The sequence below is a fragment of the Anomaloglossus baeobatrachus genome, chromosome 11 (genome assembly GCF_048569485.1).
Source record: "Anomaloglossus baeobatrachus isolate aAnoBae1 chromosome 11, aAnoBae1.hap1, whole genome shotgun sequence".
Lineage (NCBI taxonomy): Eukaryota > Metazoa > Chordata > Amphibia > Anura > Aromobatidae > Anomaloglossus > Anomaloglossus baeobatrachus.
Window position 1 is genome coordinate 2,210,829 of NC_134363.1, and position 27,145 is coordinate 2,237,973.

The following is a 27,145-nucleotide window of genomic DNA, read 5'->3' on the forward strand; positions in this document are numbered from 1 at the left end:
GTCATTGTACAATAAAAACCGAAATAAAGGGAAAGGATTTGAAAACGTTAAGTCGGGGATAATACTAACTAATCAATATTGTTCTCCCATCAGGGAATCGTCTGGATGAAGGGTCAGATGTGGAGTCAGAACCAGACCTTCCTCTGAAGCGGAAGCAGCGCCGCAGCCGCACAACCTTCACTGCTGAGCAGCTCGAGGAGCTGGAGAAGGCCTTCGAGAGGACACATTACCCAGACATCTACACCAGGGAAGAACTTGCACAGAGGACCAAGCTCACTGAAGCCAGGGTGCAGGTATGCTTTGCGGGTCTTTGGGGGTTACTGCAGGCAGGTCCCATGGTGTCTACTTTTTTTTTTTTTTTTAATCATAGATAAAAAAAAGAGCATTTAGATGTAAAATTCTTTAGCTAAATGAAGATAAATCCCATGCATACAGCAGACATGCCGGGCCCTGTTGTAGTAGATGGTGTGCGGATATACAGAGCAGGTGCGCACAGAACGGGTGGGAACTCTCTGACAAGGATTGTATGTGACGGCACAAGCTCAGGTCAGATCTGTACACAGAGATCCAAAGGGTGAGGGGTGTGAACAGATTTGTGAATATAATGGGGTCTCTGGAGGACGGGGAGGGCACGGATGGGGTACAGTGCAATGTAGCTAGAAGTGCTGATTCAGACAGGAGGACAAGGATTGGGTTACAGGCTCGGAGAGGGGCTGCCTGCAGAAGGCACGGTATACAGCATAAGATGCCATGCTTGTCTCATGAGCTAACGCTCTAATGGTGTGTGGGATAATCATACTCTCTAATACATTGGTACCACAATACTCCATGGGTTCACCAACACATTTGGCGGGCCACCAGGGACCACCAGAGTGCAGAGGTCACACGGAGGGGTTTGTGAAGTGAAATCACCTACTCAGCTGGGACTCTGGGAAGGCGGCCTCGCATACTTGTATTCCACATGAGCAGATTCCCCCGGCCTCTGGCAGCTTGTACAGCGGAGCTGCCAGTGTTCCTCCAGCAGCTGTTTGGCGCATTCCGGTCCCATTCCTCACGCCAACATCCTGGCAGCTGAAGAGTGTTCCCATCATGTTCGGGACGACCACCCCACCACAATGTCTTACCATAACAACAGACAGGGAAAGTATGATCTATTACAGGCCACTGTCACTGAACTGCTCTGCAGCCACCTCAGATGCACAGAAGACAAGCTTTTTGTGGCAGCACAGTGGCACAGTGGTTAGCACTGCAGTCTTGTGGTGGCACAGTGGTTAGCACTGCAGTCTTGTGGTGGCTCAGTGGTTAGCACTGCAGTCTTGAGGTGGCTCAGTGGTTAGCACTGCAGTCTTGTGGTGGTTCAGTGGTTAGCACTGCAGTCTTGTGGTGGCTCAGTGGTTAGCACTGCAGTTTTGTGGTGGCTCAGTGGTTAGCACTGCAGACTTGCAGCGCTGGGGTCCTGGGTTCACATCCCACCAAGGACACTATCTGCAAGGAGTTTGTATGTTCTCCCCGTGTTTGCGTGGGTTTCCTCCGGGTTCTCCAGTTCCCTCCCACACTCCAAAAACATACTGATAGGGAATTTAGATTGTGAGCCCCAATGGGGACAGTGTTGCCAATGTATGTAAAGCACTATGGAATTAATAGCGCTATATAAATGAATAAATATTATATTATTATTATTAAATTAGAATGTCGCCGCTTATATAATTGTATCAGTAGTTATTAACATCATTTCCACTAGTTTATAGGCAGTTTTCTCTCTACCCACTGCAGGTCTGGTTCAGTAACCGAAGAGCAAGGTGGCGCAAACAGGCCGGGGCCAACCAGCTGGCCGCCTTTAACCACTTACTGCCTGGTGGGTTCCCTCCCACAGGAATGCCAGCATTGCCCCCATACCAGCTCTCTGAGACGTCCTACCCAACGGCCAGCCTCTCTCAAGGTTAGGAACGTCATTATTTTGTTTTGCTTTGCATTACTTAGCTCTTCTAGGTTGTTGAATAAATCGTGAAGCAGTTTTGTGTTTCTGAATTTTTGATAATTTTACGTGGTTGCTTCACATCTATATATATATATATATATATATATACATACATACATACAGTATATATATATATATCGCCACACGTACTACATAGTATCTCATGTATCAGTCATTCTCATCATATAAGGAGTAAGGACCTACTCCCCTATCACCACCAATATCCCCTAATGTTCCTGTCTCTGTATTCATAGATGGTGGAAGCACGGTCCACAGACCTCAACCTCTTCCCCCTTCATCAATGCATCAAGGAGGGTTATCTGCGGCAGCTGCAGACACTGGAGCCGCTTATGGAGCAAGACACAGCTTCTCCACCTACTCCGACAGCTTCATCAACCCTGGAGGACCTGCCAACCATATGAATCCGGTCGGCAATGGCCTCTCCCCACAGGTAAGCAGCACTGGATCCATTAATCCTTAGACTTAGGTTCTGGAAAGTAGAAGTGGTAAATGCATAATCCATAGTCTTCTATATACAGGGCGGCACGGTGGCTCAGTGGTTAGCACTGCAGTCTTGTGGTGGCTCAGTGGTTAGCACTGCAGTCGTGTGGTGGATCAGTGGTTAGCACTGCAGTCTTGTGGTGGCTCAGTGGTTAGCACTGAAGTCTTGTGGTGGCTCAGTGGTTAGCACTGAAGTCTTGTGGTGGCTCAGTGGTTAGCAGTTCAGTCTTGTGGTGGCTCAGTAGTTAGCACTGCAGTCTTGTGGTGGATCAGTGGTTAGCACTGCAGTCTTGTGGTGGATCAGTGGTTAGCACTGCAGTCTTGTGGTGGATTAGTGGTTAGCACTGCAGTCTTGTGGTGGATCAGTGGTTAGCACTGCAGTCTTGTGGTGGATCAGTGGTTAGCACTGCAGTCTTGTGGTGGATCAGTGGTTAGCACTGCAATCTTGCAGCACTGGGGTCCTAGGTTCAATTCCCATCAAAGACACCATCTGCAAGGAGTTTGTATGTTCTCCCCGTGTTTGCGTGGGTTTCCTCCGGGTTCTCCGGTTTCCTCCCACACTCCAAAAAAAAATAGTGATAGGGACTTTAGATTGTGAGCCCCAATGGGGACAGTGTTGCCAATGTATGTAAAGTGCTATGGAATTAATAGCGCTATATAAATAAATAAATATTATATATTATTATATGTGCAGACACTTGTATCACAGTCAGGTGTTCTGATGACATGAATACACATATAAAAGGATATTAACAGGGCAATAATTGGGGTTCTTTGTAGTCCCATAAATATCTGAAATCGCCATGTAGAATATTAGCCATTTTATATCCCATTTCTGGTATAGTTGCATAGATGTTGCACTTAGTTTTGAAAAGGATGCACACACTTTCGCACAGTCAGTTATTAGTAGGTAGCGGTTGAGTAAATTAGGGAAAAAACCCAACTTGTATTGAACACCATCCAGAGCAGGGATGCGGCAGTCAGGGCATGCTGGGAGTTGTAGTCTTGCTACAGCGGTGGCTCATGGTGATCTGTGTATGCTGAGAGGTAGTGGAGTATGGAGTCGGGTGCGGGATGTAGGCAATATCATCAGCACATGTGGGTAGAATATACAATGCGATGGACGTTTAGGTTCACAGTATCTTGCGTTCAATCCCGGATAACGGGAAAGTGTTGTGCACGGAGATATTGAGCTCTGTGGGGAGCCGTGGATATTCACTGAGTGCTGGACGGGAACGATATTGGGCACGGTAAGTATTCCCGGACATGTTACAGACTGCAGAGTGGGAAATATCAGGCACTACAGGGAGCCTATAATAATCTGGAGATGGTGAGGAATAGAAAGTAATTATAAGGAGCACTGTATATGATATTGGACTCTGTGAGGACTGAGATATACGTCGGGGACTCCTGGAAGCAGCAGATACTGAGCTCTCTACATGTGATGGAATACATTCGGGACTATAGGAGTTAAGGCCATGCTTTCCACACTCATTAAATAATAGAAAATGACTTTTTCAACCCTTTTTTTTTCTTGGAAAATATTCTAGATATCCAATATCTCATTATCTTGATGTAGAATGACATGCATTTAATCTAGTGTAGTTAATTGCCAGCACTGTGTGGCATATCGGCCACACAAGAGTAGAGCAGGGTTAAAACTCAGATTGCATCGTGCCTTGTAAAAGGATGAAATCCTAGAAAGGCGTCGTATGGGCAACGATGGAGGCTGGGACTGGAAATACATTTGATACATTATTTTTGTTGCAGCTTCTCTTGGGAAGTGTAGCTGGTGAAATCATTACCAGTCCATAAACAGATCAGGTTAGTAATAGAAATGATACAAACATCCCTCACTCCCCGTGATTTCGTCCTAATCTCCAAGCCCTTGTGATGGACAGTATCCCAGCCCACAGCGCTCCCACTTAGTCATGGCAAAGCGCTGACATAAAGAGATAATCCATCATATATTACGCGTGATTTCCAGTGGTTGACAGCTCGTGTAACACCCATTACTTCATCTTATGTTTGTCCCGTGTGTTAAACACCAGCGCAATTGTCTTTATAGAGGAAAAGGTGCAAATTCTGGAACATTAGCGTCACAATTGTGGATTAATAAACTGGCGACAATCACGTGGGCCTCTTGTATCTTCTCCCCCTTTCTTCCTATCGCGCCCTGCTTCTTTTCTTTTCCAAGGCGCTGCGTTTATAATAGGCATTTAAAATGAGACTTGCTGGGCGCGGGAGGGGAACTGCAAGGGATGTTAAATACTACAAAATTAGAAAAAAAAAAACCTGATGCAAATCATTGGTAAAGAGAAAATTATGTGCAATTACCCAGCGATATTGGGCAGCTCGGCCCACCCTCGACCAACAAGATCTCATTAACAAGCAGAAAATAAGATTGAAATGGTGTGTAAAAGAGCTGAAAAATGAATTTCAATGCTGCATTTGTCCACAATTACCCCCTCGTTCACACATATTTTATTGCATTTTTTTTTATTCTTCTTAATCTTTCCATCCCTCAAAGCAGATTGGCGACATCCTAGCATTACAGAGGCTGAGGGAGCGAGCATTAAGGATTTTCCCTCTCTGAAAGTCAACCCTGCTCCCTGCGTCTTGCCGGCTGCTCTGTGCGGATAACGCGGTGGTGGCCAGACACAGACGGCAGAAGGATGTAATGTGCTGCTGCGAGGGGCTGGGATTGCTCAGACACTGCCCAGTGTTACTGATCTGACAAAGAAGGGGCTCAATTTTGGCCACTATTAAGGCTAGGGCCCCACTTTGCATTTTTACCTGTGTTTTGCGTTTCCATGTTAGTCTATGGAAAATGTTGATTTTCCAACCCCACTTTGCGTTTTTAAACGCTGCGTTTAATTTGCATATTTTGTAGGAAAAACCATGCGTTCAAAGAAGCAACATGTCAGTTGTTTTTGCCATTTTGGGTGCGTTTTTCTAACATTGAAGTCAATGACAAGTGGCAAAAACCAACATTCCTGCAAATTCCAGCGTTTTACCTGCGTTTCCAGTGCAGAAAACATGCGTTTTGGACTATAAAAACTCATGCTTTTTGGACATCAAAATAATGATTTCATATGTCCCTTTACACACACACACACATATTCCGACAATTAAAATTAAGAATTTTAATAAATTTTTGCTATTTTTCCAATAAATATCATATTACCGCTATAAATTAATTAATTTAATCTATTTCCATTATTTTTCACAAAAATATAGATGTTTCTTTTTTTCAATTTTTTTCATTGAGTTTGACTATTTAAACTTTATTTAGCAGTGTCTTGATGTTCAAAACGCATCTATCAAAACGCAGGTGGAAAAGCAGGTAAAAAGCGCTGAAAACGCATCTAAAACGCGGTAAATACGCATGCGTTTTCAGCGCTAAATTTCTGAAAAAGGCAACTTTGGTCAAATCAATTAAGCCCAAAACGTGCGTTCTGAACTGCAAGTAGGAAAATGCAAAGTGGGGCCCTAGCCTAATATGCAGATGTGTCCTTCCTTATCTTTCCTCTTGGCTTGAGTTATCCCAAGAAGAGTGGCAGGAAATTTCCAACTTGAACGAGAACCAAAAAAACACCTTGCGCATCATTGTGACGGGTGTCGGGACTCGGAAATAACACAAACATTTTTTTTTCAAAGCAGACCATCTCTGAAATCATCTGTAAGTGGCACTGGAAGGGTTAAGCTATGGTTCTAAAGTGCAAAGAAAAGCTTGCTATCCCTTTTACTAAAGTTTTCATGACTTTTCTCACTTTTATTTTTGGGCTACCGCGCAGTGGCCATAGTTAGTTAAAAGTATATGGTAATATTTTGAATGTCTACATCTGCAGCCTTTGCTTTGTAGTGTTTTAGGCTGTGTGCGCACGTTGGGTTTTTTAATGCGTTTCCGCAACGTTTTGAGCAGCAGCGTTTTAATGCCAAAAAGCTTGAGCTTTGATTTTCATGCAAAGTCTATGGGAATTTAGCAAAATTCATCCGCATGATGCTTTTTTAAATGCAGCGTTTTGAGTGACAACATTTTGTCAAAATCTCTGCGTTTTTAAAAGCAGCATGTCACTTCTTTTTTTGCGTTTTGGCAGCGTTTAGCTAACATTGAAGTCAATGACAGTTGTTAAAACGCATCCAAAATCAAAATCCTAGCGTTTTACATGCATTTTTAATGCAAAACCCATTCTTTTTTTGTCAAAATTAAAGCATGTGTTTTGGCATTATAGTGAGGACAAGAGGTTTCCTTTTGCCCTCACATCCAGCCCGACTAAAAAAAAAAAAAAGTCAAACAATAAGTTAAATTTAATTTTTACAGAAATATTAAATCTCATTAATCTTTTTAGGAAAATGAACATTATAGTGTATGAATTAAAGCATGAAATTTATTTAATTTTTTTTCCATTTCTTTTCCTAGTGTTTGAATGTTTAAGCTTTATTTAGTAGTCTTTGTATTGAAAACGCATCCCATTTTAATCATTGAAAATGCATGTAAAACGCGGTCAAAACGTGGCAAAAACGCTAGAAAAACGCATGCGTATTGCCTACGTTTATGTGGTCAAAACCAAATTTGACAATGACAAATTCTGCCAGAGGATGCGTTCATTTCTGCAAGTTACCGAACGCAACGTGCGCACACAGCCTTAGGGTTCAGTGGCTTTACGTAACGCAGTATACTAAAAGGTATGGATTTTTCTGGCTTTTTTTCCCAGAGAACGTTAAATATGTTTATTTAGCACATAACAAGAAAAGAAAAAAACACTACGCCTGGATCATAATTTTACACCACCACTAAGAAAGCCCTGTGTGAGCAAGCCTCGATAGTCTGACTACACCTCCAATAGCGTCCAATGCTCGTCAGACATGCGGCTTATGGATGGATGTGGCACGTTGTGACATTTTCTTCCTTTATCAGGACGTGGCCATCTATCCGGGATTTTATTGTCAGGTTTTACACTCCGCACTAACATGATGTCGGCGGATGGGAAGCCACCTGCTGCCGTCACTCAGGGTATTAAGAGCTGCACATTCCTTTACACATGAGAAAAACAGAAAACCTCTCTATTTTCCAAGGCCAGAGCTGGGATTTCCTACCGTCCCCAGAGAGGGAAGATTTCTAGTTGGGCTTTTTGCTTACTTAGAAAAACTGCCAAATATAATGTACTGAGTGCAGAGCTTGTCCCTAAGAAAAAGCCTTCATTAACAGCTCATAGTCATTACATACGGGCGCTCCAGCATCATCCTGCACATTTATTACAATCATTAGTGGAGCAAGTGTCCGAAAGATACAAAACAGATAAGGAACTACCTCTGTAGCAAGAACATAAGACTGGCCTGATATAATGGGATTGCACCCACCCTTTAGGTGCTGGAGAACACTGGAGGCCTGCCTGGAGAAATTCAGCCTCTCTCAGAATATAATCTGATATAGCTATAACTATTCTACAATATCTTGTATTTTAGTGCACAACTGGAGGCAAATGAGCGAGGAACTCATCCAGAACTACTGTATACATTTGGATGGACAATATATCTATAAACCTCAACTGCAGAGGAGAAGCAGTCTCTATGATGGCAGAGAATAAAGATCTGCAATGATTGCATGGTAATAAATATAACCAAACATACTAAGCCGACTCTCCAATGTGCCCCTTGCTAAGGCTCGTGCCCCTCAAGTACTTGATAATTAGCCCTTCTCACTATTGGTTTAGTAATCCATACATTACAATCCTTCTGTCCTCGCTATAATAGATATCCCCTCTCCATGCGCTGACTTCCCGACTTCTGCTTATACATAGCAGCCAATCAGAGTGGGCTGATCTGCAGGAGGCGGGAGAAAGCAGAAGCCTGAACCAATGATAAGATAGGAGGCGTGTCTCAGACTACCGCTGCCCCTGTAGGCACAGCAATATACTGTAATCACAGATCTGCGTTAACGGCGCTGAACCAAAATGCAGCTATAACGAGCAAGCACTAAACCATAAATAGCAAACACATTCCTTTTATGTACTGACTAGGATGAAATTGGTAATGTCATGAACGACTGGACAATTTTAATTTTCACATAGTGGTTAGCACTGTCTATATAAAGGGCAGCACGTGGGCTCAGTGGTTAGCACCATACTATATATAGGGCAATACAGTGGCTCAGTGGTTAGCACTGTAGTATATATAGGGCAGCACGTGGGCTCAGTGGGTAGCAAAATTCTATATATAGGGCAATACAGTGGTTCAGTGGTTAGCACTGTACTATATATATACATATATATATATATAGGGCAGCACGGTGGCTCAGTGGTTAGCACTGTACTATATATAGGGCAGCAGAGTGCTTCAGTGGTTAGCACCATACTATATATAGGGCAATACGGTGGCTCAGTGGTTAGCACTGTAGTATATATAGGGCAGCACGTGGGCTCAGTGGGTAGCAAAATTCTATATATAGGGCAACACAGTGGTTCAGTGGTTAGCACTGTACTATATATATATATATAGGGCAGCACGGTGGCTCAGTGGTTAGCACTGTACTATATATAGGGCAGCAGAGTGGTTCAGTGGTTAGCACTGTACTATATATAGGGCAACGCTGTGGTTCAGTGGTTAGCACTGTACTATATACATAGGGCAGCAAGGTGGCTCAGTGGTTAGCACTGTACTATATAAAGGGCAGCACGGTGGCTCAGTGGTTAGCACTGTACTATATATAGGGCAGCAGAGTGGTTAGCACTGTATTATACATAGGGCAGCATGGTGGATCAGTGGTTAGGACTGTACTATATATAGGGCAACACAGTGGTTAGCACTGTATTATACATAGGGTAGCACAGTGGCTCAGTGTTTAGCACTGTATTATATATATAGGGCAGTACAGTGGTTAGCACTGTATTATACATAGTGTGGCACAGTGGCTCAGTGGTTAGCATTGTACTATATTTAGGGCAGCACAGTGGTTAGCACTGTATACATAGGGTAGCACAGTGGTTAGCATTGTACTATATATAGGGCAGCTCAGTGGTTAGCACTGTTCTATACATAGGGCAGCACAGTGGCTCAGTGGTTAGCACTTTACTATATATTGGGTGGCTCAGTGGTTAGCAACTAAATCGCTGGGGTCCTGGATTCAAATCCCACCAATGTTTAGAAGGCAGAGATTAGAGAACTAAAGGGAAAAACCCACATCTTTATCATATTCTGAAATTAACAATAGGAAATTTGTGAGGTCATCATGCCTGTAAAAAAACACCACATACCAGTACACCTACAGATAATCTTACCCGAAAATGGAATTACAATTACAAAGCAGATTTATACATCCCAAAAATAAATAGAAAGGTCCACAAACACGTGAGTAAATGTGAAGGGCACAACGTTATTTCTACAGATAAAAAAATAGAATTGGAAATGTGGAAATCACAGACATGACAATAAACACTACAGGGCTGATAGATAACAGTGAAGCACAACTTGTGTTAGTGTTAGGGACCGTACACAGGACGACGTTTCCTCTTGTATTTGCAGTACAATCTCCATCAGAAATCTTCGTCTGGCCCTCCGATGCCTGCCATAGATCTGCAGCTCGTACTGCCATAGGTCTGTAGATTCATCCCACCGACCGCGATTTCTCATAACGAGCTCACATGGAATCCAATTCAATACATTACTTTTCACCTATTAATGCAATTTTTCAAATTCCCGGTGGAAAAATTAATGGACATATGGAAGACAATGAAAAATTTACAAATGACAACAATGGAAAAAACTGATTTATGGTAAATTTTTATCTCAATTTCAGCACAGAATAAACACTGAAATCAGAGTATAAAAATCTGTGTGAATCTGTGTGTGCAAACGGAAGATTTGCTGTTTATTTGCAAATGCACAAGAGATCTCCAACCAAACCCTATATCTCTGACTACATCATCACCAAAAAGTAGAGATTTGAGGAGCGATTTGAAAGGGTTATCATAAGACGTTTCCCTCCCTTGTCCCTCTGATTCACTTCTCTAATGTCACAAGTATCAGCAAATTCTACAGTAAAATGAAAGCTGAAAAAGGCTTTTGGTAAAGTTTCCATTAGTCTGGGGCTACATAGTAACACGCTGTGAGGCTAAAGTCGGGGTCTGTTACATCGCATCGCAATGTAAGTGAAGGCATTGCTGTGATCAGAAAGCTGCTGCGCTCGTGACGCACAAGTTTGAGGTGTCTGATATCGCCATATTTCACTGCATGAAGTATGTCAATTTGGCCAAGTGACCCAACTTTACAGGGGTTTTAAAATTTAAAAAAAGTGATCCCCAAATGATTGAACACTTGTGCTGTATACATGCGCGGTGTTGCTGTGCATAGTGATTGGCTGCAGAGCTGACATGCGCTATAGATATAAAGCCAAAACACAAAGTCCGCAGCAGCGGCAGAGTCGGCGCCATGTCGGCAGAAGGTGAGTAGCTGCTTTTTTGAAAGTGAAACCTCTAAGGCTATGTGCCCACGCTGCGGAAAATGCGCGGATTTTGCCATGGATTTCTCGCGGAAAAGCCGCGGATTTTCCAGAAATCTGCAGCACAGCTACTCCCCAGCCATTTCTATGGCATTTGGGAAATGCTGTGCCCACGCTGCGGATTTTTCCGCAGCGGAAATCGTGCGGATTTTCGTGCGGAAAAATCTGCAGCATGTCAATTATTGTTGCGGATTTTCGTGCGGATTTTGCCTATTCAATTGAATTAAAAAAAAAAAAAAATCGCAAAATCCGCAACAAAATCCGCGTCAAATCCACATCAAATCCATACAAAATCCGCACCTATGAAAAGGTGCGAATTCCGGGGGAAAGCTGCGGATTTTGATGCAGAAAAATCCGCAGATACAGAGTCCCGTGGGCACATAGCCTTAGGCTATGTGTCCAAGGGAGAATGTTGCTGCTGATTTTTCTGCATCAAAATCGCGGATTTTGGTGAAGATTTTTTTATATTTTTTTCCCAATTTTAAAGCCAAAATCCGGATCAAAATCCGCAACAATAATTGACATGTTGCAGATTTTTCTGGATCAAAATCCGCACCAAATCCGCCGCGGAAAAATCCGCAGCATGGGCACAGCATTTCCAAAATGCCATAGAAATGGCTGGGAAGTGCCGCTGCTGCAGATTTTCGGGAAATCCGCGGCTTTTCCGTGAGAAATCCGCGGCAAAATCCACGCATTTTCCGCAGCGTGGACACATAGCCTAAGGGTATGTGCACACAGGGTGTTTTTGATGCATTTTTTAGCTGCAGATTTGCCTTGGTTTTATGCAAATCCATGATAATAAAAAGCTGCTTTTTACCGTACCAGCAAAGTCTATGAGATTTCTGAAATTTCATGCAAAACACCTGCAGATTTTTTTTTTACTGTTTTGTCAAATACCTGTGTTTTTGCTGCAGATCTCAAAGAATGAGCATGTCAATTCTTTGCAGCGTTTTTGCAACGTTTTTTCATTGGTACAACCCATTTTGTAGAAAAAAAAAACGCAACAAAAATGCAGATTACTCAAAGGACATTTCCTGCCACAAGATCAGGTTTTGGTCAGGAAAAAAACTTACTAAAAAAAAAGCCTGTGAACATAGCCTAAGGCTTCAGGATTTATGACAAATGTGTGCAGAAATAGATGACAAAACCGCAATGTGTGCACAGGCCTAAGGCCATGTGCACACGTTGCGTTCAGTAACTTGCAGAAATGAACGCATCCTCTGGCAGAATTTGTCATTGTCAAATTTGGTTTTGACCACATAAATGCAGGAAATACGCAAGCGTTTTTGCCGCGTTTTGACTGCGTTTTACATGCATTTTCAGTGTTTAGATTGAGATGCGTTTTCAATACAAATACACAAATAAATAAAGTTTGACCATTCAAACAGTAGGAACAAAATGCAAAAAAATAATAATAACCTTTAAATCATACACTATAATGATAATTTAAGTCGGAATGGATGTGAGGGCAAATGGAAACCTCTGAACCTCGCTATAATGCCAAAAACACATGCTTTGATTTTGGCAAAAAAGCATGCGTTTTGCATCGAAAAACCATGTCAAACGCTAGAAATGTCTTTTAAAATGCGTTTGGATCATTCTCATTGACTGCAATGTTAGCAAAACGCTGCCAAAATGGCAGAAACAATTGACCTTCTTCAAACGCAGAGATTTTGACAAATTTTTGGCAACTAAAACGCTGCGTTTTTAAAAGCATTGTGTGCACAAGAAAGCCGTATTTCCCATAGAAATCAAAACGCATGCAATTTTGCATGAAAACGCTGCAGCTCAAAACGCTGTGGAAACGCATGAAAAAACGCAACGTGTGCACAGGCCTTAATCCCAACCGTAATAGTGCAGCTGTTTCTCTAGATGATGGATGTAAACATGTCCACTGCGTGATAAATACCAGATTGTAGGATAGTAACGAAAAATGGGTTAATGGGTCCAATGAAAAGTTTGTGAGCCTGAGCCATGGGAGTGTTGGGCATAGTCATCCAGACTGTGCGCTCATGTTATCTGCTCCCCTGCGCATCCCCCTGTTCCCTCCCTCCATCCCTATCACTTTCCCTCTCTAGCATTTGATGTGGAGCACAGCCTCTCTGTCGCTTGCTTCTTCTGAACTGAGGGGATCAGTAGCGTCAGCAGAGCTCGTCTCTCTCCTTTGATCCATGTCCTGAGGCCGGCTTGACAGCAAAGCAGCATGGAGACAAAACGATTCAGCCAAAGTGATTCCTGACAACTGTCTCCCAGAGATAAGGGAGCCTCTTTCTTCCTGGGATTTTTTTTATTTAATACCTCCTCTCCGTTTCTATATGAAGGAGAGTCTCTTTAAACGAGAGGCAGCAGCCAAGACATGTTGTATGGGAATGATACACGGAAGCTGTATCTCTAAGCTGACTGTGGCCGCCTTTTTACGAGCCTCCTGGCTCAGAAGTAGCAAAAATACAGACATGCATGGAGCTGCGGTCCAACATGGCTGACTGCTGCTTGAATACAAGATATGTGCCTAGGAGCGTGCGAGGAACCCAGGAGTTCTGGTGCACGTGAGCATGCAAAAATGCTAAATACCCTTGTCTGTACTTGGGCTTGGTGGAAATCAGGTTGCAAAAGAACAGCAAACAGACCAATGTTAACCAACATTTTCTACGTAGATTGTGAGGAATAAAATGGTAGCATTCAATAGCCTCTTCTGTTTTTCAGATTAGATTTGTGACCAGATTCAATTGGTGAATTAAAAAAAACGGGTGATATAAAAAAATATATTAGTAAAAAATGTATCAACACATCCTTTGGATCTATTTTTAAAAGATTCATTGCAAAAATGTTGTAGAAACCTAAATTTAGTCTCTTGTAGCGCTGGGGTCCTCGGTTGGAATCCCACCATAGACAGCGTCGGGCAGGAGTTTGCATGTTCTGCCCGTGTTTCCTCCCACACTACAAAGACATAGTGATAGGGAATTTAGATAGTGAAGAGCGAGTACGGCCATGCTGAGTACTGGTTAGGGGCGACTCAAGCACCAAGTACAATGGAAGTCAATGGCGAAAAATATTCTGGGAAAATGCTGGACTTCACCATTGACTTCCATTATACTCGGTACTTTAGTTGCTCCCATCCGAGCATCCGAATGCTCTTAACGAGTACCGAGCATGGTAGCGAGCGCTCATCACTAATTGTGTGCACCGATGGGGACAGTGATAATTACATCTGTAAGACGATGTGGCACTAAGGCTATGTCCGCACTTTGCGTCGAGGTAGTTGCAGTTCTAAACGCATCCTTTGGAAGAAATGGTTTTTGCCAAAGTTGGTTTTGACCACAAAAACGCTATAAATACACGTGCGCATTTACCGCGTTTTAGCCGCGTTTTTAGCGCATTTTTCATGCTTTTCCATTGCTTAAAGTCAGATGCGTTTAGATTACAAAGACACTACTAAATAAAGTTTTAACATACAAACTCTATGAAAAAAGGAAAAAAAAGGAAAACAAATATAATTATTTAAATCATAACTAAAATAGTTATATTTAATATAATTTTAGCGGTTTTATACTATTTATGGCTAAAATAACAATAAATTAATATTTTTCACTAATTTGTTGGACTATGTGTGTGTGTGTGTAAAGGGACATATCATTCCATTATTTTGATGTTATGTAGTCCAAAACGCATGTTTTCTGCAGCTAAAAAGCAGGTAAAACGCTGGAATTTTGATGTTGCTTGCTTTTTGCAACTTCTCATTGACTTCAATGTTAGCAAAACGCAGCCCAAATGGCAAAAACAATTGACATGCTGCTTCTTTGAACGCTGAGTTTTTGCCCCAAAAATATGCAAATTAAACGCTGTGTTTTGAACAGCAAAGTGCGCACAAGAAATCCCCATTTCTCATAGACTTTGCTTGAAAATCAAAACGCAGCTGAAACGCAAAGTGCGCACATAGCCTAATAGCGCTATATAAGTGAGTACAATGAATAAATTGTGGATATAGGAAACTGACATGTTGGCTTGTAAAATGTACCTACAGAAAATGATATAAATGAAAACTTGCTTCTTTTTTAATCCGTTTACCTATTTATTTTTTATTTATTTATTTTTATTTACCTATGTCTGTTACACATGCATGCACACAAAAATGAATTGGCTAGTCTAAAAAAAAAAAAAAAAAAAGGATCACCATGTTAAAAATTTTAAGAGCTAAATCAGTCCCATTCTCATCCAGAAAAGTGGCAGGATATTTTCTCGCTTATCATCCGTATACAATCCGATTTTTACTCAGGAACTATTAATCTTTTACAGGACCATTTACAGTTTTCCATATTACAGAACTGAATTGTAACGTATGACGTATATACGTATATGACGTCCGTTTGGCATCTCATTTCGGAATCAAATCACAGCATGCCGGATACAGCTGAAAATAAAGCACAGATTGGCGCCGTCTCATTGAATAACATTGGACCGAGTGCAATGCGTGTTTTTTTTAGCGGATTGCACTTGTCCAATTTATACGCCTGTGTGAACGAGCCCCAAGGCACAGACTTGCACCGCTTTCTGGTTATCAATCTATCGTACGTTCTTATCCTTTTATGTGGCAACATTTCTTTGCACTTTTACAAAGTTATGGAGGCTGAGAATGGTCACTTTTTTTGCTCGCTTTGCAACTTTTCCAGGCTCAAATTTTACCCTACACTGGTGTAAGGGATTCAATAGCCATGGTGTATATGGCTATGTTCACACAGGGCTTTTTTTTTTGGTAAATTATTTTGCTGACCAAAACCTGATCTTGTGGCAGGAAATCTCCTTTGAGTCGTCTGCGTTTTTGGTGCATTTTTCCATGTGTTTTTAGTGGCGTTTTTGCTGCAAATTTGCTGTTTTTTTTCTACAAAATGGATTGTATTAATGAAAAAACGTAGCAAATCTGCAGCAAAGAACTGACATGCGCATTCTTTAAACACCTGACCAAAAACGCAGGTATGTGAGAAAACAGTCAGGGAAAAAAACCTGATGTGTTTGTGTACATGAGTTTCAGAAATCTCAGACTTTGCTGGGACTGTAAAAAGCATATTTTTATTAGCATGGATTTGCATAAAACCAAGGCAAATCTGCAGCTAAAAAACGCAGCAAAAACTTACCAAAAAAGCCCTGTGTGAACATTGCCTATGACCGTATAAGGCTAGTTTCACACTTGCGTTGGACGGGATCTGTAGCATTGCATTGTGTGACGCATGCAACGGATGCGTTGCATATAGTGACACAACGCATGCTACAGATCGTACAAAATAACGCAATCCGTTGTAGTTTTTTTCCTTGTCTTTACACATCTGAGCATGCGCAGTTGTGTAAAAACAGCTGCGTTAACGGAATCCGTCAAATAACGCATTCTAACGCAATCCGCAACCATAGGCGTCCATTATAAAAACAACGGATGCCTAACGGATTCCTGCAGGTTGCGTTTTTTTGACACTCCGCCAAGCGCAGAAAAACGTTACATGCTGCGTTCCATCCGCCCGACGCAGCGTCAAAATAACGCCGCTGCGTCGTCCAGCGGATGCAACGCAGACACTTGCGTTACAGTGCGTCGTCCATACAAGTCTATGGAGAATAGCGCAGTGCGTTAATGGACCGCGCTATTCTCCATAGTGACGGAATGCGCTGAACGCAAGCGTGAAACTAGCCTGAGTCAGTGTTTTTACAACCCAGCTTTGAGATGGATGGCAGAGCCCAGCTGGCCAGGAGGTGACAAAGGACACATGACACAACAATGCCGCAGAAGTAATGTTTTGATTCCTCCACATCAGGGGGACAGTGTTCTTTTCTAGTCTCACTTAAAGGGATTGTCCAGACTGTAGCTTATTTTCGTCCCTCTAAGAAACTACAGATTGGTGAATCCGGACAGTCTGCATCACAGGAGGATAGACGGTAGCATCCTATACCATTAATGCACTTCCAGTTCACCTATCCCACTTAATGTGTGGACAGAACTTACCATATTCAGTAATACATGTTTGTTGGTTGCCTTTTATGCAGTTGATGTGAAAAGCATACACAAGTAATGCCTCTTCCTACAAGTAGTAATGATGGCTCTTCCAACCTCCTGGAGGTGAAGGGTCGTTTGGCAGCGAGTGCTTTCACTTAGTTCCAGATGCCGATGTGACAGGTGTGAGCGAGTGATAAATTCCCTTCTAGCTGCCTGCTATCCCAGCCCTGAGTGTGACACCAGCGGCGGCAGACAGGGACCAAGTCATCAGAGATTCCCTCCATTTCCCAGGAACAGAATACGGCCTAATGAGCCAGAGTCAGGTTCTCAGACAAGCCGAAACGTCTATGAATGGGTGGAGAACTGGCCGGGATTAGACATGAAAGTCCTGATGCTTTGGGAAGGACTTTTCCATCTAATAGAGTCCATATAATGAAAAGATGATTACTTCTAATATCACTGAACAGATTACAAATGGAAAGAATTCTCCAGGAACCCATGATAAAACAATATGAAATGAGGAGGCACGGTGGCTGAGTGCACCGCCGCTCCGGGATTCAACTGTGACCAAGAGCAACATCTGTATGCTCCCCATAGAGCGAGCAGTTTATATGGGTTCTCCAGTTTCCTTCCACACTCCAAAAAAAGACACTCATAGGGTATTTAGACTGTGAGCCCCAATGGGGACAGTGACTAATGACAGCGTATGGAAAGTGCTGCGGAATATGTGAGAGCTACATAAGTATAATAAAATAAAGACCATCTAATAAGACATATACGGTACTAGAGGATTGTAGTCACATCATACAGTCTCACATTCAGTAAAAGTCCACGCGAGATAGATCGGCCGACGAGCTATACCTCCAAACTGCACTATACATGGAAGTGCTTGGCCTGATTCATGCGGTTTCAATAGGGAGAGAGTAAACAATTGGTGGCAGATATATCTCTTTAAATAAAAGAAATGGCCATTTCCAATTACATAGCCCTCCCCACCATCTGTAGGGGGGAGTCATGAGGCCCCTGAACACATCAGAAGGTTCGCTGCTCTCACAGAACTTCCAGGTTTGGATGACTTTAATCTAATGTGTATGGGGCCTATGATGCTCAGATTAATATGCAGTGCTAAGGACACCAACTCGAGCGCTACATACAGTCAGGGCCAGAAATATTTGGACAGTGACACAAGTTTTGTTATTTTACCTGTTTACAAAAACATGTTAAGAAATACAATTATATATATATAATATGGGCTGAAAGTGCACACTCCCAGCTGCAATATGAGAGTTTTCACATCCAAATCGGAGAAAGGGTTTAGGAATCATAGCTCTGTAATGCATAGCCTCCTCTTTTTCAAGGGACCAAAAGTAATTGGACAAGGGACTCTAAGGGCTGCAATTAACTCTGAAGGCGTCTCCCTCGTTAACCTGTAATCAATGAAGTAGTTAAAAGGTCTGGGGTTGATTACAGGTGTGTGGTTTTGCATTTGGAAGCTGTTGCTGTGACCAGACAACATGCGGTCTAAGGAACTCTCAATTGAGGTGAAGCAGAACATCCTGAGGCTGAAAAAAAAGAAAAAAAATCCATCAGAGAGATAGCAGACATGCTTGGAGTAGCAAAATCCACAGTCGGGTACATTCTGAGAAAAAAGGAATTGACTGGTGAGCTTGGGAACTCAAAAAGGCCTGGGCGTCCACGGATGACAACAGTGGTGGATGATCGCCGCATACTTTCTTTAGTGAAGAAGAACCCGTTCACAACATCAACTGAAGTCCAGAACACTCTCAGTGAAGTAGGTGTATCTGTCTCTAAGTCACCAGTAAAGAGAAGACTCCATGAAAGTAAATACAAAGGGTTCACATCTAGATGCAAACCATTCATCAATTCCAAAAATAGACAGGCCAGAGTTACATTTGCTGAAAAACACCTCATGAAGCCAGCTCAGTTCTGGAAAAGTATTCTATGGACAGATGAGACAAAGATCAACCTGTACCAGAATGATGGGAAGAAAAAAGTGTGGAGAAGAAAGGGAACGGCACATGATCCAAGGCACACCACACCCTCTGTAAAACATGGTGGAGGCAACGTGATGGCATGGGCATGCATGGCTTTCAATGGCACTGGGTCACTTGTGTTTATTGATGACATAACAGCAGACAAGAGTAGCCGGATGAATTCTGAAGTGTACCGGGATATACTTTCAGCCCAGATTCAGCCAAATGCCGCAAAGTTGATCGGACGGCGCTTCATAGTACAGATGGACAATGACCCCAAGCATACAGCCAAAGCTACCCAGGAGTTCATGAGTGCAAAAAAGTGGAACATTCTGCAATGGCCAAGCCAATCACCAGATCTTAACCCAATTGAGCATGCATTTCACTTGCTCAAATCCAGACTTAAGACGGAAAGACCCACAAACAAGCAAGACCTGAAGGCTGCGGCTGTAAAGGCCTGGCAAAGCATTAAGAAGGAGGAAACCCAGCGTTTGGTGATGTCCATGGGTTCCAGACTTAAGGCAGTGATTGCCTCCAAAGGATTCGCAACAAAATATTGAAAATAAAAATATTTTGTTTGGGTTTGGTTTATTTGTCCAATTACTTTTGACCTCCTAAAATGTGGAGTGTTTGTAAAGAAATGTGACAATTCCTACAATTTCTATCAGATATTTTTGTTCAAACCTTCAAATTAAACGTTACAATCTGCACTTGAATTCTGTTGTAGAGGTTTCATTTCAAATCCAATGTGGTGGCATGCAGAGCCCAACTCGCCAAAATTGTGTCACTGGCCAAAGATTTCTGGACCTAACTGTAAATGTACCAATTATACGTGGAAGAGGTGCAAGAAAGGACATTTCCCATATAGCGGTTACACAGCAACATATGATTGTAAAATGCAATGTTATTGGCTTCAAACTCACAAATATAACGGTATCCATCACTAAGGCCCATGCACCTCTGGGCTGAAATAAAACGTCTGCACTTTGTGACTGCAGAATGCAAATTAAGGCAGTGAGCGACATGCCCAATGTCATGATTTCCCCATATTCCCCTCATGTGGGTGGACGATGGTCACATGAGAAAATTTGGATAAGACTAGACAGCACGTCACTGCAAGTATGTAACACGACAAAGCACAGTCATGTGACCGCCCACTCGCCCAGGGAACACAGGAGAATCGTGACAGTGTGCGCATCAGATACTGTCATGATCCGGCCACCTATAGTCATGTAGATTGACTGCAGACCGTTATTTCATCCTGAAAAACCACTTTAAAAAAAAAGTCAGAATTAAAAAATTAACAATTGTCACCATTTTATGAGACCCGAAACTTTTTGATTTTCCACTGATCAAGTCATTTAGATTTTTTAAATGTCAAGGTGACATTTTTTTATTTGTTCCTTTTATTGGTCACAATTGCTTGTAGATAGGTGCGGCACAATTCTGGTGTTTTTTTTTCCTCTGGTCACTGTGCTTATCGTTTGGGTTAATTAATTTTATATTTTGATAGACCAGAATTTTCCGGATGAAGCAATGACAATTTTTTTTAATTTGTTTTTAAAAACTTTTATTTTTTTTAGTTCCCTTTGATGAAGTTAACCTATGATCATCTGATCCTTTGTATTATATACAGTACATGGCAAAAATAATGTTCTCCTATGAAGTCGATGTAGGTGAAAACCAAGGTGGTCTTCAGAAGGTCCCCGCCTGCCAGGACCACCCAATGCTCACAATCTGTAGAAATAGCACTGTCAATGAACAACAGTAGCATTTAAATAAAGTGCAAGCATTGGACCCACTCCGGCCGTTGTAGTTACCCGGCATGGCGTGAGTGCCACTGCTCAGACCCCTCCATACTTCCCCTTTGACCATATGATGTAAATTTATGTAAGGCTATGTTAACAATATAATCATTGGACCCAGAAGCAATTCGTTAACAAAAAAATTCAGCAGCAATTTGTTGGGAAAAAAAAGTTGTGCAGACACAACTTTTTTGTTCATTTTTAACATTGGAGTCTATGGAAAACAGATCTGTTAACGGATTTCTACCCGTCCCTCTCAGCCCTTAGGCTGAGACCGCACTTTGCGTTTCCACCTGCGTTTTAGGTGCTTTTTATGTCCGTTTTGAGAAGCGCCTTTTTCATGCCAAAAGGCAGGCGTTTTAATTTCACAGCAAAGTCTATGGAAAATGGTGATTTTCAGACTGCACTTTGCGTTTCTAAACGCTGCGTTTAATTTGCATATTTTGTGGCAAAAAACATGCGTTCAAAGAAGCAGCATGTCAATTGTTTTTGCCATTTTGGGTGCGTTTTGGTAACATTGTAGTCAATGAGAAATGGCAAAAACCAAGATTTCTTCAAATTCCTGCGTTTTACCTGCTTTTTATGTGCAGAAAACATGCGTTGTGGACATCAAAATAATGATTTGATATGTCCCTTTACACACACACACATAATCCGACAATTAAATTTAAGAAAAATATGCATTTATTGCTATTTTAGCGATAAAATGTATATTACCGCTATAATTTTATGAAATATATCTATTTTCATTATTTTTCCCATTAATATAGATTTGATCCTTTTTTTTTCTCTTTTTTCATTATGTTTGACTGTTTAAACTTTATTTAGCAGTGTCTTGATGTTCAAAACGCATCTGTCAAAACGCAGGTGAAAAAGCATGCAAAAAGTGCTGAAAACGCATAAAAAAAGCGGTAAATACGCATGCGTTTTCAGCGCTAAAAGTTCTGAAAAAGGCAACTTTGGTCAAATCAATTAAGCCCAAAACGTGCGATTAGAACTGCAAGTAGGTGAACGCAAAGTGCGTTCTCAGCCTTATTCACATTGAGGCCTATTTTAGACCCATGGAAAGGTTTTAATATTAGAGAGTGTAGGTACTATCCCAACTGGGTACACCTTGTCGTTGGTGGGATAGCCTTATGATTCTTTTTTTTATCAAAACCAGTGTTTACTAAGTCCCCTATGTTTATATGCACTATGCTTTTATTTGGTTACAGCAGGGTATATGTTCAGAATTTTTCATCTGGTTTTTCTTTAGATTTCTATTTATCTTCCATTTGAAAGTGATCTAGTAAGCAAAAGACGGATCATCTACAAGTGGAAGAAAAACGGACGGCTAAATAACAAATCCATTTTCCATAGACTTCAATGTTAAAACACATCTAGCTGAAATCAGTTTAGAAAATGGACAAAAAGGTTGTGTCTGCAGAACTTTCTTGCCAACGAATTGTCACTGGATCCGTTCTAACGGATGAGACTGGACGTGTGAACACTGCCTTATGTGGTCATGAAGGGGCTAAACAGTTACAGAAGTTGAAAAAAGTCCTAGGTCCATCTAGATCATCCTTCCTCCACCAATTCTACATTTTGTCACTAAGTCATTTATAACCAACAATGTTGTGTAGTGAGGAAATCATCCAGCTCTGATATAAAGCTATTATAGTATCGGCCATTACTACCTCTTGTGGTCTCATTCCACAGTCTGACCGCTCTAACTGTAAAGAACCCTTTCCTATTTAGCTGTCGGAATCTCTTTTCTTCCACTCTCAGGGAATGTCCCCGGGTCCTTAGTATTGTCTTTGGAAGGAATAGGTCATGTGTCAGTCCTTCATATTGATGATACAGATACAATTATTTTTCTTAAAACTGATTCATTGAAAAGTAGAAACTTGGGTTTTAATTTTGCCCCCTTTTTCTTGCTCAGTTTGTAGTGGATCCAGCATTTTTTTAACATATTGATCTGCTGTACATGGATGATTTGGGTTTCAATGTTGCCCCCTTTTCCTTGCTCAGTTTGTAGTAGATCCAGCATTTTTTTAACACATGGATCTGCTATAGGCCCCCTTCACACATCCGTGAAAATCACGCACGTTTTTCATGGACGTGTCAAAGGTGCGTATTGCCCTCCGTGTGTCGTGTTTATGGCACACGTGTGTTCTCCGTGATAACACACAGAGAACAGGAACTTTCGGCTCACCTGTCCCTGGCGTTGTTGTCTGTGGTGCTGATCTACGGTCTCCGGTCCTGCCCACTCTCCACTGCTGCTGCTGCTTCCGGCCCGCAGTGGAGTGAATATTCATGAGCATAATGAGCGGGGGTCGGATGCAAGTGACCGCAGCGGCAGAGACTGCAGTGCTGGAGAAGGTGAGTATAGAAATTATTTTTTTTTCCACAGACACGTGTGTTTTCTCCGGTGCGTGTCACACGGATCACATCCATGCGGTCCGTGTGACACCCGTGATGCCGGGAAAAACGGACATGTCTACGTGTGGAGCACACGGGCACGTGTATGCTCCACACGGACCATGGCAAAATAACGCACGTGAGCGCAGACCCGTTGATTTTAATGGGTCTACATGTGCCCGTGTCTCTGGCACGTGAGGAAACGGACCAAACACGTACCGGAGACACGGACGTGTGAAGGGGGCCGACGTGTGAACAGAGGTTAACATGGAAGTAGTTTCCAGTGCAGATTTGCTATCAGGCAGGGTGATGAGAGGCACTTCACCGCTTTGTTTAGTTTCTTGGCAGTGAAAGGGTTTTATCTCAGTCAAGCTCATCACTTACTTAGGTTTAATAACTGCTCCTTATCAACTTGGAGCATCTCCCATCTTCTGTTCTTGGGGTAAAATAAAGAAAATAGAAAACTAAATAAAAGTGTTTCTTGTTGTTATCTGCAGCGAGATCAGCGCCGGGCTCAGAGGAAAGCGTGTGCGCAGCAGCTGATGTATTTACCCTTGTGTGTTTGTTATGTGGCAGGAGCCAGGGGCGGAATTGTGCTAATTTTCTATCTGCTTTTATCCGGCTCCTTCTCACCGGCGGCTCTCGGCTCAGATAAGGGGATTAGTTAGCAAGCTGAACAAGAAGGTGTTTGACAAGGAAGGAGCTGGAAGGAAGATATTTGTTTCCCAAATAATGGAGCCATGTTTGTATGTCAATGTACACCCAGGATCCTCTTGTTCGGAAGCTGAGGAAGCCTGCAGGTCCCATTCCTTCTAGGATGGTGCACAAGCCACTAAGGTCAATTCCAAGCCACGGTATTATTCATGGGAACAAGTTCTTTTCCGCAAAATGCATAAACTTTGGAGCGAAGTGATGAAGATGAAGCTTGTAATAGGGCTGAAGGCAACCTGTGGCTTCAAGCCTCTTTGGGCTTACAAGTCTGGCTTGTGGCATGCAGGGCAGGCTGGACGCTCACTTTCAGCTACAGGGATCTTGGGGTTTTGTGCTCTGTAACAAAAATGTCTTTTCTCTATATGAACTCCAGTTTAAGCCTATCCAATTATATTTAGCGGCTCTTAATCCTGACCTAAGGGTGTAAGTAGTTTTTGATAGCCCTGACTTTCTCAATAATGAGTGGATATAGTGAATGCACATTATATGGAGCAGGTTGTGAATGACTAAGTCACAGATGCGTCTCTTCTATAGAGCAGCACGGTGGCTCAGTGGTTAGCACTGCAGTCTTGTGGTGGCTCAGTGGTTAGCACTGCAGTCTGGCAGCGCTGGGGTCCTGGGTTCAAATCCCACCAAGGACACCATCTGCAAGGAGTTTGTATGTTCTCCCTGTGTTTGGGTGGGTTTCCTCCGGGTTCTCCGGTTTCCTCCCACACTCCACAGACATACAGATAGGGACTTTAGACTGTGAGCCCCAATGGGGACAGTGTTCCTGATGTATGTAAAGCGCTGCGGAATATGTTAGCGCTATATAAAAATAAAGATATTTGATTTTTTTTTTGCTTATAATAACGTCTTAGTTTTAGCTCAGAATCTCATATTCTAATGGTATCATCTGATCTGTGCGGACTGTAAGAAGATATCATTTTCAGTTTTCTGGTAAGTGCATACATAGTGTCCTGACTGTTCGATCCCTTAATGCTGCCTATACCAGGTGATACAGCGTGATGGTATATGTATGTGAGCTTCACTGTCTGGAAGAATAAGTGTAAACACTTACTATGTCATAGGTGCATGTATCTTTTGAAAATGTTGCAATTCTCATCAGTATCAGAATACATAAGTGCTCTTTGTACAAATCGTGATCATAATATTCTCTCCCATTTTTTATTTTTTTTGCAATTACCCAAGTTTATAGATAAAGATTTTTCACACAAGGTAGCAAAATTAAAAAAAATAAAAATTAAAATCAGTGAACGTGCTATGTAATGACCTCTAGGGTCACGTATCACCACTTCCTTTAGTCAATGTAAGGGTATGTGCGCACGTTGCTTTTTACCTGCTTTTTACCTGCTTTTTTGCTGCTTTTTCTTCTGCGCTGTTTAATGCCAAAATGGATGTGTTCTTCTATTCAAGCAAAGTCTATGGGAATTTGAATTTCTTCTTCACACTATGTTGTTCAAAATGCTGCCTTTTTGTGGCAGAACTTTGGTCAAAAACTCAGCTTTGCAGTGCAAAACCCAAATGGCAAAAACAATTGACATGTTGCTTCTTTGAAAAGCTGAGTTTTTGACCAAAGGTCTGCCACAAAAAGGCAGCATTTTGAACAACATAGTGTGAACAAGAAACCCAAATTCCCATAGACTTTGCTTGAATAGAAGAACACATCCATTTTGGCATTAAACAGCGCAGAAGAAAAAGCAGCAAAAAAGCAGGTAAAAAGCAGGTAAAAAGCAACGTGCGCACATACCCTTACTGTTTTCTAAACACAGTCAAGAATACTGAGTGAGGGGTAAAGGAATGGGACATGGCAGCAAAACCAAGCACCGCCGCTACAAAAAGAACCTAATGCAAACCATGAACTAAACCATAATCCGGAGGCTGCTGCGTTCAGTCGTGTGTAGCGACGCCTTCACAGAGCGGAGCAGAAGAGGTGTAGTCAGAAGTCGGACCCCCACTGATCTAATATTGATGGCCATTTTTAAAGGGAATCTGTCATCAGGTTTTTGCCACCTAATCTGAGAGCAGTAAGCTGTAAAGACAGAGACCCCGATTCCAGCAATATGTCACTTACTGGGCTGCTAAGTGTAGTTTTGATAAAACCACTGTTTAATCAGCAGGAGATTATCATTAGAGGACTACTTGGCTGGCTGCCAGGTAGTCCTCCATATTACTGAGTTGTGTATAATCCCACCCCCATCACTGATTGGCAGCTTTCTGTGCACACTGTATATGGACAGAAAGCTGCCAATCAGGGGTCTGGGCAAAGTTATAGAGCTCCACATTGAAATAACTGCTAGATCTGCAGCAGAAAAAACAGGGATTTTATCAAATTGACATCAAGCAACCCAGTAAGTGACACATTGCTGGAATCGGGGTCTCTCCCTCCACATTATACTGCTCTCAGATGGGGGAACAAAAACCTGGTGACAGATTCCCTTTAAGGAACTTTCATCACTTTTTAAATATCTGGAAAATCGAATATAAGGGGTATATTTTCCTTCAGAATTAGCATGCCAAAGCAAGAAGTGCGTCCTGCATGCCGAAAAGATGAAATATTTTATTATACTGTGGAACCTTGGTTAACGAGAACAATCCGTTCTGGGAGTTTGCTTGTAAACCAAGTTGGGTCTCATGCGCACATTGCGTAATAGCATTCATTTACGCTGCGTATAGCACTGCAGTGTAAATGCATGCGTCCTGCATCCCCTGCACAATCTATGAAGATTGTAGATGAGACGTGCGCACGTTGCTTTTATGAACGCAGCGATTTGGGTGCTAAAATTTTGACCCAAATCTGAGCGCTCATAAAAGCAGCATGTCAATTATTTCTGTGTTCTGGATGCAACTCCCACTCTGTCTATGGTGGGGGCAGCATCCCGAGCGCATGAAATCGGCTTTTTATTTAAAAAAACTGCATTCATTATGTAGTCTTTTTGCAGCGATTTGACATGCACATGTGCTGTCAAATCGCTGCAGAATATTCTGCAGTTACGTGCGCATGAGCCCTTACTCGTCTAGCAAAGCAAGATTTACCATAGGAAATCATTGGAATGCAGACAATTCGCTCCACAACTTGTTCAATGTCCCATTCCACAAGTGCACAAACACGCATGCATACACACATATTATGCTCACCATACCTTCCGTTCCATCGCCGGCCTCCTGGTTCTTGCAGATCGCCGGTACAAGATGTGTAACCATCGCGACCGATGCCGGAACGTCCGCTGCCACAGCGCTGACGTCAAAGGCAGGAGCCGCTTTCCTCTGATTGGCCAGCGC

The 27,145-nt window shown here is 42.3% G+C and overlaps 1 protein-coding gene across 5 annotated transcripts in view; it reads left to right on the top strand.

The window, feature by feature from the left end:
• The window catches only part of PAX7 (paired box 7), a 150,671-nt gene that overhangs the window by 80,151 nt on the left and 43,375 nt on the right, over window positions 1–27,145 (top strand). For all 5 annotated transcript variants that reach the window (XM_075329333.1, XM_075329335.1, XM_075329336.1 and 2 more), the window contains exons 5-7: window positions 94–293; window positions 1,774–1,939; window positions 2,233–2,429. In XM_075329333.1, coding sequence (XP_075185448.1) covers window positions 94–293; window positions 1,774–1,939; window positions 2,233–2,429 — 563 coding nt within the window. The remainder of the gene's footprint in view (window positions 1–93; window positions 294–1,773; window positions 1,940–2,232; window positions 2,430–27,145) is intronic.